This window comes from Aulonocara stuartgranti (assembly GCF_965226115.1).
Source record: "Aulonocara stuartgranti genome assembly, chromosome: 10".
NCBI classification, from domain to species: domain Eukaryota; kingdom Metazoa; phylum Chordata; class Actinopteri; order Cichliformes; family Cichlidae; genus Aulonocara; species Aulonocara stuartgranti.
The window spans coordinates 30,981,554-30,993,763 of NC_138946.1; the positions used below are offsets into that span (position 1 = coordinate 30,981,554).

The window sequence follows — 12,210 nt, forward strand, 5'->3', positions numbered from 1 at the left end:
TAGACACCTTTATAAATTGAAGGCCCTGTACTGCAACCTGATTAATCCTCAAGACCTGAAAAGAACTTTTTGGATGTTTTCTTTGGTTATTGAATACAAGATGAGAAAGAATCCTCAGTCTGGCAAGTCATTTCCTTTTTCATTCCTATTTCATTAATGCTGCACGTGTTCTTCAGTCTTGCATTCCTTTTCTCCTCCTCATCATACACAATCAATCCTGCAGACGCTCCTTGACAGTATTAATTTTTGATTGGCAGATGAAGGCAAGTGCACTACAGAGACCTTTGGTCAAGGCGCTTATGAAATGCAGCTTGTAAAGATCCATCCGGCTCTCTGCTCCATGGCTCAGAGTCCACGTGTGGCTCGCTCATGCCTGCTGTCAGCTACCATTACCTAATTGGAATTGAGATGCATCTGGCTTTTTGTCGGCACTGCACTCCTGGTGGATGGAGATACCCTCGAAACCTCACCCTACCCTCTGTCACCGAGGCTCTAATTCATGCCGTGCAGCTGGGTGAGGCTTTCTCACACCTGATGTGTATGCTCAAACAGTCATTTAAGGGAGAGAAAAAAGAAATGAGAGATGGCATCAAGCGGATCGCAGCAGACTACAGAAAGCCAGCTCCTGTGGTTCACCATGGTTAATAAGAGCACTGTTTAATTCATGAGATCTGTCATGCTACAGTGGCTTCATCGTCAGAGTTGGTTAAAAAAAATAGCAGCTTCTGTACTTCAAACTCTTCTATCTGTCAGGCTCAGTGACCTTGTAGCTCCAGGTCTGAGATCCATAGCGACAGTTCTGCAGCCACTCTTACATCCTCACAGCAGCGAGCTTCATGAAGCTGGATGAGCTTTATCAACAAGCACGAAAAAGCTTGACTCACATTATTGATGGTGATTTTCTCCTCAGCATACACTCTGCAGAATGATTCCTCCTTGCATGGGAGAATATGTAAGTAGGCTCTCACACCAAATTGATTATAGCTTATTAATATCCATTAGCTTAGCACAGAAAGTACTGGCGAATGACCTCAATTTGCACTTTTTTAAGAGAACCAGAGCTCTGACTAAAGGAAATATTCACTGACTTGAAATAACTTTGTTCCATGATTTGGCCTTTCCTCCCACTGGTGTTTTTCTCTAAAATGCAAAAAACGATGATGGAAATGAAAGGATGATTTGGTTTGAGGGATTTGTAGAGTCTTGAGAGTTTTATAAGTGCCTCTTGCCTTTCTTTTTGCTACACTTATTTCCATATTTACAGATATCTTCAGTAGTTTCTCATGTAAGGGTTTTTTTTCTTTATCCCTGACAGAGGGGCTTTGGTTATCTCTTTTAACACAACAGAGAATAAAAGACTTGAGATTGAAAGGGTCATGTGGACAGCTTTGGTGAAATTTACAGCTTTCCCTTGAATACCAAAAGGTCTTCAGTCCTGAGAGGGATAGCTGATCTGTGACGTTCATTATTACTGAGAAGAGATGTGTAGGCCCCGCAGTGATCATACAGAAGACCAACATAATTTATCTGAAACAAAAGGCTGAATTATGCTTAGAAAGGCTTCTCAGCTCACTGCAGCAGTGGACTGGTTTTTGGACTAATCAGTAGAGACAATGCACATTAAAGACTAAGACTAAGAGAAGTCCTCAGCTGGACTGAATGGTATTATAGTGACCATTTGTAGCTGAAGATCAGTTCAGATCAAGAAAGGAAAATTACCTCAGTGAAGCAATTAATAAAAACATTCAGATAAAGCCGCTGCATTATCCACACCAGCAAAGAGGTGACTGAATGACTTTTGTATTTAAAAGGAATCTATGACAACTAGTTACCTTAATATCACAGCTGATTGTTGCCACGATTCCTCTGATGACTACCTAAGAGGTAGACTTATGACACAGTACACCACATGAAATAAATTAGCAGTATTTGTTCACTATAGTTTTAGTTCCAGAAAACCACAAAGTCAAGCTCAGCCAGAATCCTGGCACATCGTCTGATCTCACAGCCAGCCGACAGAAGCTACTTTAGTCTGTCCACAATCGCTGTGCATCTGCAAACAACTTTGCAGCCCAGCTCTACCACAGCTCCTCCTTTCGAACTGCATCTGACTTAATTACTGTCATAAGGTGACTCTGCTGCCTGCTGTGTTCTGCACCTGGGTCTCACTACTATTCTCTCCTCATGCAGCTTTGCATTTACACATGAAAGGATGGGGAACGAGGTACAGATCCATGCTGCTGCAAGTGGAAATGATCTTCTTGTAATACAGTGGTCATGATGGAAACAGCCCTAAAGAATAACCCTGCAACCTTGCCCCAAGCTTACATTTCCACAGCTTTGTAAAATTTTATTACTTGTGTAGGCCAGTTATAGAATGAAATAGCCTTTTGTCATATTTCAGTTTATTCTGCCATGAATTCAGACGTCTGGGTTATAATTCTGTGCCTGATTTATAACTGTTTAGAATCAAAAAGAACAAATTTGCTAATAAATGTTTCTTTTCCTGAAGATATGCCATCAACAAACTATAGCAAGTTAGACTAAAATGTCAGAACTCTTAGTCACAGCTCAATTTCTTTTTACAGAACCTCAATGTGCATCTTTCCCCTGATCTTTTGAGTCACATCTCTCCCTCTCCAGGGCTGTGTAGAAAATCTAGAATAAAAAAGTGATTTGTTTTAATTTAGTATCATCACCATCATGAATTCAGTCAACAGGAAATATCTGCATAGGCGAACATATAAACTTATTCATTAAAACAGATCACGGACTCATCCTTATTCATGCCTCCTTTGTCAGTGTTCTTTGTATATAGGAACAGACACATGTGGGAATGTGTTAAACTTCAACCTGCACATGTTATTTCTGGACTCTGTCTGCCTCTGGTTTCTGTCAAGAAATTCATTTTTTCAAGAGGTGCAAGTGTTCAGTTTCTCACCAGTTCTCAGTGTAATGCAGACTGCTGAAGTCCATAAAGAGCACAAGCAGCACATCATTACCTGATGCCGGACTCAGTTACTGTGGGAACAGTATAAAATTTACAGAGCTTCACCTTTCAGTGTTTTTGTCCATTCCAGCCTAAGGTTAAAGCAACAGCAGCACTCTGCTGTGATGAACAGTTGCAGCCTGCTCATGATTTTGCAAGCATGCAGTACAAGGTGCAGTGATAGGTTCCTATGGAGATTTTCAAGTGTAATTCAATTTAGTTCAAATAAGTTTTTCTGTATAGACCCTATAGTAATCAGTGGGCTCATATGACCCCCTATGAGCACAAATGTTCTTGAGAGTGGGAAGGAAAAACTCCCTTTTAACAGGAAGAACCCTCTGGAAGAACCAGGCTCAGAGCCGGGTGGCCACCCACCGTGACTGGTTGGAGGTGAGGAGGGGAAGCCAGGACAAAGACAGACTGTGGAAGAGAGCCAGAGATTAATAGTAACTAATTATTAGATGTAAAGTGGTGAATAAACACAGAGTGATTGAAAAGGTGAGTGAAGAAGTCACAAACACTCAGGCCCAGCAGCCTGGATCTATTGTAGTGCAATTAAAGGTGGACTCAGGGTCACCTGATCCAGCCCTAACTATAAGCTTTATTAAAAATGAAAGTCTTAAGCCTAATCTTAAAAGTAGAGGGTGTATGTCTCCGTCTCCTGAATTCAAACTGAGACCTAATTCCACAGAAGAGGGGCCTGGAAACCAAAGGCTCTGCTTGTTATTCTACTTTTAAATACTCTACCTTACCACAAGTTAACCAGAGCTCTGAGAGCAAAGTGCTCAATTGGGGTGATATAGTACTAAAAGTTTATTAAGATAAGATGGGGTCTGATTATTCAAGACTATCTGTGTGACGACCCTCCGAGCCTCACTCATAGCTTTGCTAGTATAACATAATCATGGTAGCTTGCACTGAGGTCTCTTGGGAAAATGAAACCTGCTTCAGGACTTCCATTTGAACACCTAGTATTTCTCAAACAGACAGCTAGGTCTCACATCAACACGCTCACTCCTCCTCCGCCTCTGCCGTAATGACTTACGCCTAGATGACCTCACGGAAGCTTACTGAGGGGGCTTCACCTACCTTGTCCTCACTGACCACCTCCCACAGTGCCATCTGGAACCTTTTTTTTCAAATAACAGAGGTCTTCTCTCTGTATGCGCTTGCCTGTTTATTTGACTGTGCATCAGTGCCTGTGTGCTCTGAAGCGTTGAGCAGCTCTGCACTGACATCCATGTAAACACTGCTCTGTGGCAAATTACGGATCTCACCTTTTATCTAACAGTAAAATCTGAACGATCCAGGGTGCATGTTTTCCACCCCCTTCTGTGTGCCTATCAGAATAAATTCACTTATTAAGAACACTAGAAAAATAGGCTTTGTTCTTATACAAAGCCTATAAATATTCATTGATATTTACTAAAGATGATTCCTTGATGATGAATTAGAACGATATATACTTATGTTTACTTTGCAATAAATATTTGATTTATAAATATTCTCTTCATCCAACAGGAAAATAACTTGAAACATTACATATGTGTATCTGCGGGTTTAATTTTAGCTCTGACTTCCTTTTTACCTGTCGAGGATCAAGGTGGTGGTCGTGGTATGACTATGTCTAAGCACATTGGTTAAGCTAGTAAGCGAAGACCAGTGTTATAGTTCATGTTTCTGTGACAGATGTGTGGCAAAGCATAAGAAATGATTAGTTGAGACATATTGTGTCCCCCTGAGAAAAAGTGTACGACTTCTTTGGTCTGAATTTGCTTTATACTTTCTATTTATTTTGTTGGCCCCATGCTTTAGATTCCCCCAAGCCTGACTTTACAGGCCTGTGCTGGAATTACTAAGACTGGAGAAACGCTATTATTAACCCGAAGAAATCCAAGCGTACCCTGTATGCCGCAGATTATTTTTCTGTTTTTACTTTGAGGGATAGAGGGGCATGGGGCGAGATGCTGCCATGGAGAATTTTGTGTGACAGAAGCTTTCAGTTTGTCTGTCTATCACTTTGTTAGATGTGAGACATGTAGGATATAAATACACTGCCTAGATACCCTTGTCTCCATCCTTCGCCAACCCCACCCCCCCTCACGTGGTCCTCTGATTGCACATTGCCCGCCTCCCATGGCTCCTCATGGAGGCTGGAGGTCCGCCTGAGTGCTAAGAGTGCTTTGCCCTCCATGACTCTGATAAGGACCTCAAAATAGCAAAAGCCTCCGTCAGTGTCAAATTGGCCAGCCACTGCAGTGTAATGAGCAAAACCACTGACAGGGCAGATGCAGCACTTTTATTGCATTAGCCTTGTCTTCGTTTCTGTCTCCATGTCTATGAGGAGAGAAGAGAAATTAGAAAAAACATATGTGAACTGGCAGAGCAGGATCTATTTTACTGGCCTAGAGAAGTGTACCTTTTAGGAAACATGTAACATTGCAGCACACAGTTGTTTGGTCTCTGGATCCACGTCTATTTTACTGGTCAGATAAAATGTCTTCACCATGTAGACAGACAAGCTGAGCTGCATGCAGTGACCCAGATAAAACACCTGGGGCCAGCAGGGAAAAAGACTGCACACACAAGAAAGAGCTTCGGTAAAGGGTGAAATAAACATAAGATATATTGTACATTTTATTTTATTGTTTTAAGTTCTACGTGGAGGTTTTACAGTGCTTGCTGTGGATATAAAAGCCACCCACACAATTCCACCAAGTTCACAATTCAGTTGTGATTAAATGATCATATCTATAGTGCAAATAATAAAAAGTTTTTTCCAGTCTCAGATCACATTAGCCTGAATTGATTTTAAACATCAGTTATTTCCCATAATAGCAAACCATAACCAGACCTTAACATCTCCTCATTAAAGGAAATGACCTGAGCTATTTCTGTGTTTTAAATTCACACATTAAATAGTGAGACTAGAGCTACACTAGTCTGTCTTTTTAACAGCTTTTTTTGGACAAGTTTGTAATGCTGGTCAAGTTACACTCCATAGACACAATACATTTAGAAAAAGTTTCACAGGCGTGTTATTATTTGACTACGTGGCAGGATTAGTAAAAGCAAACTTTTATCCACCGAGTAAATGTTTCCACGTCTCTTGTTCTCTGCTGCCACTCACGTGGTTCTGTGCCATTATATGCCTGTCCCGAGTGAAATTACTTCAAAATATCATGAGACAAGTAGGAAAAAGAGACAAGTTAGAAAAGAGGGACGCGATCAATTTCTTAGTACAGTTTGCAACACAAAACTGCAAGAAACCACAAGCGTAGCCATAAATTAAGTGAAACTGAGATCTGGCAGACACACACCTGGATAACTGACAACTTCACTCCCTCAGACATAGACACAAGGATTCATTTTTCACAAAAATGCTAGCTGGCAGAAAAAGTCCATATGTATTAATGTGTGGTTCAGAAATGCCAAGATGCTTTCAGAGTCGGACCAGCGAGGCAGACAGAAAATGAACCAGACCACTGAGCTTGTTCACTCTGTGTATGAACATAGAATACTACACTAAATGATTTACTAATGCACTGACTCTGAAATGGAGTAACAGTGCATTATGTGAAAAAGCATGTCAGCCCTTAAGATATGAGTTAATTACTCAGTTGGTGAATCTTTGACTGTGTGAGGAGCTGAATCAGCAAAGTCCACAGAGCTTAAACAGCTGACTCTGTTGCCTTTCCATTATCAGCACTGAAGTGGTTTTTGTGCCAAAACCGATCAATGACATCTAAACGTATGTAGATAGAGGTATTATTACTACATTAGGTTGTCCCTAATCTGTGTTCAGGGAATGTTGCCTATACTTAGAAAGTCTAGAAATACAAAAAATATAGTTTGAACTGTCAAAAGCATTGTCTCTCTGTCCCCTGATGTTATAATTGGGCAAAAACCCTGTTATAATCCTTTGGAGGTCAGTTACCTCAGCAGGGTAAGAAATAGACCTCAGAACAAACAGTCACTAGTTTGAGTCTTTCTTGTGTAAATAGGGTCTGTTCATGACTTCTCATAAGAAAGATTTATTTAAATTATTTTGTTCTAATAGTTTAAAAATAACATAAACCATTTTTTTCATACATTTTAAGAAAGCTGTCCAAGCAGCATTCAGTATGTGAACATCCAGTCTTTAGTGTTGGCATTGTTTTTCTTTTGTGGCTACTTTTTTGCCTAAGACTAGACATTGAAAAAAGATGGTGAGCAAATGGTTTTTAAACTTTGAAATGCCATCCATCCATCCATCCATCCATCCATTTAAATTCTTAAATGCTGGAGCCTATCCCAGCTGTCATAGGGCGAGAGGCGGGGTACACCCTGGACAGATTGCCAGTCTGTCACAGGGCTAACACACAGGGATAGACAACCACCATGCCATGCCACCGTGCTGGCCCTACAGTGGCCAGCACGGTGGCATGGTGCCTCATCGACTAAGGGACCATGGCAGATAGCTGAAAAAGGCATCAGAAATTATTTTGGTATCCTAAATCTTTCTCTCCAATTTTGGACCAGCTTCATGTCTAAACTTAGCAGATCCAAGTATTTTATATAATCCAGTTTTTTTACTATGGGTGATTGGTATAAAGCATATAATAGAAAAATGTGTTCACAGTGTAAATTTTAGATGAGAGTCAGATGTATTGCCATACATTGAAAAGCCCCATTTTCTATGTCTTTGACCATATGTTTCATAATATGGCCATAATTTGCCATACACAGAATCCAGTTGGCATGCTGGCTTTCAGAGTTATTATTGGGCTGTACACTGTGACAAACATGGATACTACAGGCACAGTCTAAATGAATGTACTCCCTAGGACTAGCTGTTGGTCCTACCAAAACGATAAATATTTTTCCACAAGCAGTAAATGCAAGACCCTCTAAATTTCAAGGTGGACACACAATCAGGTGTGTGTGTGTGTGTGTGTGTGTGTGTGTGTGTGTGTGTGTGTGTGTGTGTGTGTGTGTGTGTGTGTTGTGCTTTATCCATCCATCCTCTTCCGCTTGTCCTTAACTAAAATTAACTTTAATGTCAAGCTATTTGATAAGTGACCATTGACTACAATCATTGCAGGCAGAGGAAGGATTTGGTGCAGACCAACTTTTAATATTATTATTTATCAAATTCTTTTATTACAGAGCTTAACATGGAACAATGGAGCACTTGTGACCTCTACTAGCATTTAGCAGCAACCCTATTTTGGTAGTTGACTGCACTGCTACAATGCTGCTAATGAGCCCAGCATACCAGGGCTGTTTCCATGCTTCCTAAAAGGCCATGTGACAATTTTGTATATCATAACCTATCTGGCTTTCATGGTCCATAGAAGATGAGACTACTGACTTTTTCATTTTTCATTTTTCTTATTCATTGAACCTTTTTAACATTTTAATAGATTGGAATCAAAGTGTGTACAGATATTAAATAAACCCCTCTAGAAGTTCAGATAATTAATGAACCAAATTAACACGAGTCTATGCACCGATGTCCTTCTGTCTAAATTTAAATGTTCTATTTTTTTTTCAATTACAGTTGTGTGCATTCTTGCTTAGTATGATGCAAAACTATCATTGCCAAGACCCAAGAAGAACTCCACTTCGTGAAACACAAGTGTTTGCTGCAAATACCAGCAATGCTGGTGAATGTTGACTCTCTTTTGGCAAAGCGAGCTGAGGGGATTTTGTTTCATCTACTTGCAAAAGCGCCAAAGCATCCATCTGGTATTTGAAAAGCTGTACATCCAATGAGTAAATCCAGTCACAATATTGCAATATTGCCTTTGATCACTGTGGGAATTTCCAAGTGGAGATGTTAGATGCATGCCAGTGCGAGAGGAAAAACAAATGGCTTGCCTGGGGTGAGAGAGCAGCCGAAGGCTTGTGTGCAGTCTGCTGGTACACGTGTCTGGCTTTGGCTATAATGAGGACACCACAGAGTCACTGTTTGTAGTGTTTACGGCAACTGGGGCACCTCAAGGTCACACAGAGTCACAATACACAGCAGGAAGTTTTTTCAAAAGCAAACAATTTGTCTATTACTGCTCACGTTTATATGCATGAGCATCACTGAAGTTTATGTCTTGATACATGCTCAATCATCCAGGTAAGTAAATCCCAAAAGATTGATTCTGTTCATCTGGATGTAACGTTTTCAGTGGGAGAAACGTTTCGTCAGGTGACTTCTTCAGTCTCAGCTGACTGCAGGTTTCCCCAACCTCATAAATACTACATTTGCACAATGACTGAAACCAGCCCACTGAATGAGCAATGGGCTGGGAGGTCAGTTCCTTGATCACTGAAGTTTAAACTTTTCACACGCTTCCAAGTCATCGGTTCTAAAAGCAACCTGTTCAGGCACCAAATAATTTGGCTTGTTGCCACTTTACACCTTCCTATTAGACCATGTAGTTACTGTACATAATGAAAGTTTTATGCAGGAATTACAGCCCCATCATTTGCAACAATTTTCTAAACCTCAGGAATCTTTCAGCCATGATTCACGTCCTGAACTATCCCTGTAAATCCCTGGGAACACCAACACCCACAGACTGTATGCTCACACCGGAGTGATTGAAAACACCTGCTAGATCCTGCTACTGCTACTTTTTACTCAGAGATTTGTAACATTTTGCTCAATAAATGAATATATAATAAAAGCTGGTGTTTCCATTTGTTTAATTGAGTTGTCTTAATCTATTTTTTGGTTGTTGTTTGAAATTCAGAAACCCTATATAATAGTTTTAGTCTTTAGATGCTCATTAACCTGATTGAACAGGGATAGTTTCCTGCTCCTGCAGTGGACTTCAAAAGTGTTCTTCCTGAACTTAGAGGCTAATGGTAACAGCAGTGATTATTTAGAAGTTAAGATAATGATTCACTTTGAAAGGTAATATTGCTTTTAGCTACAGTGCAGTCATCATTGCAGAGACACTAAAACCACTTATGTGATTCCCTGGTGTCATTTTGATGGAAGAATAACCATCACTGTTATGTGATTAGTTTTAGAAACTTTATCTCTTTATTTCTCTCAACTTTACAGTTTTTGCCCACTGCTTGAACACATTTTGCAAAACTCCGCTCTGTGCCAAAACTGTACACACAAGTACACATGACACAACACTGGGAAATATACCATTCACATCTGTGCCAAATTGAAACTCTACTCCCAAAACCTAAACTCTGCTGTCAAAACCTGACATTCCTTTGTCAAAATGTAACTCTGTTGACAAAATGACACATACTTGCATCATATGCAAACACTGACAGATCAGGGGGAACACACTAGTCTTCTTTATATAAAACACTGCAGTCCTTGATTTCCATTGTTTATTCAGAAGGCACATTTACAGGAGACACATTTTCAAACAACCAAAAACGCAAATAGACCTACTCAATATTGTACATTGCAGTACCATGAATTCAGATAAAGCAAAAAAAAACAACAACAACACAATAATACTGCAATAGAAAAAACACTATACTGTAAACACAAAAAACCATGACAATTGTGCATAAGTGGGCTCATGGATCCCGCCGTCTGTTGGGGTCTGGCCACAGGACCTCATCAACATCGCAAGCTATGTCCTCTCCCGCTAGGCACCGGGGAAAATATCCTCTTGCATGTCGAAACCATCCATGGATTGCTGTCACCTGAATGTCGCCGCAGGCCTGTTCCATTGCCTGCAGAAGAGGCATGCAGGCATGTGGTTGGCGGTCATATACTCGCCATCTCCAAGCCGAAAAAAATTCCTCTATAGGGTTCACAAATGGTGAGTAAGGGGGCAAGTATACCACTTCAAATTGATTGTGGTTTGAGAACCAGGCCTGGACCAGAGCAGCCCGATGGAAACTGACATTATCCCATATCACCACAAACCTGGGCTGATCTGGTCTGTTCTGTACAACTATATCATGGAGAGCATCTAGAAATGTGAGTATGTGTTGGCTATTGTATGGACCTAGTATTGCATGATGGTGCAGAAGCCCTCGAAGGCATATGGCGGCACATAATGTGATGTTTCCCCCGCGCTGCCCTGGGACGTGCACAATTGCCCTTTGGCCAATTACATTACGACCCCGTCGTCTTGTTTTGCTCAGGTCGAATCCAGCTTCATCAATGAAAATGTATTCATGAGGCTGTGCAGCTCCATCCATGGCCAAGATTCTCTGAAAAAAAGGGGAACATATCACTGTACTACAGTGCTACACATACAGCACCCTCACCCCATCACACAGGTACCTGTGTAGCTCTCAGAATAGATCCATGTGGTACTGATATGGTACATATTCAGCTGCTACTGGACTTCACCAATACTCTATTGTAAATGTAAGGGACAGTTACACGTACCCGTACATATTCAGCTCGAAGTCCTTTGACCGTGTCACTGTTCCTCTCGAATGGGACTCTGTAGAGCTGCTTCATGGTGATGCTGTGTTTTCCCAAGATGCGTCTGATGGTGGTGATGCTCACATGGTCTATGTTGCTGAACACTTGCCTGTCTGCAAGTATTTTCCGTCGTAGCTGGTGGAGACGGATGGCATTGTCTGCCCTCACTAGGTCCACAACGGCAAGTTCCTGCTGTTGTGTGAACAGGCGTTGCCGTCCTCCCCCAGAAGGTCTTCGAGTCATTCTGGAGAAATACAACCACATATTGTCATCGGTTTGCTTATTTTTCTTACAATACTTTACTGTATGTACTGTGTCATCCACTGTACAACACTGTACTTCAATATAAGGAATCAGCCACTTTGGCTGCAAAAGGAGCATTAGCACCCCGTACACTTGATATGGTAATGTGATATACTGTAGAACAGTGCTATGAAACCATCTGAGTAGAGCAGAAGGTATGGAGGTGAAGACATACCTGTTTTCTAGTCGGAATGTTCGTATTACAGATGCCACTGTGAAGCGGCTTAGATGTTCTCTGCCCAGCTTCCCTCATAGTCAGGCCATGGTTGATGACATGGTCCACCAAAGTTGCTCTTATTTCATCAGAAATATGGGTCCGTGCATGGCCTCTTCGGCCTCCTCCTCCTCTTCCTCCTCCTCCTCTACCTCTTCCTCTTCCTCTTCCTCTTGCTCTCCCTCCATCCATGCTTGCAAAGTTCTCTGTCAGTGCGCCCCAGGGTGGCTGTGGCTACAATGTAGCTTGCCATCACCAGTGTGTGAATGTGTGTGTGAATGGGTGGATGACTGGATATGTAAAGCGCTT

General features: G+C 41.2%; 1 protein-coding gene across 1 annotated transcript; it reads right to left on the reverse strand.

Moving 5' to 3' along the window:
- Positions 1-755: 755 nt before the first annotated feature.
- LOC309716222 (uncharacterized protein) lies at positions 756-11,879 on the reverse strand (the record flags this gene model as incomplete). Its single annotated transcript, XM_082549900.1, has 5 exons — positions 11,863-11,879; positions 11,346-11,628; positions 10,790-11,164; positions 10,649-10,678; positions 756-851 (listed from the first exon to the last, which is right to left on the reverse strand). The coding sequence occupies exons 2-5, from the start codon at positions 11,625-11,627 to the stop codon at positions 756-758; spliced, it is 783 nt and encodes a 260-aa protein (XP_082406026.1). The 5' UTR covers position 11,628; positions 11,863-11,879.
- Positions 11,880-12,210: the final 331 nt, after the last annotated feature.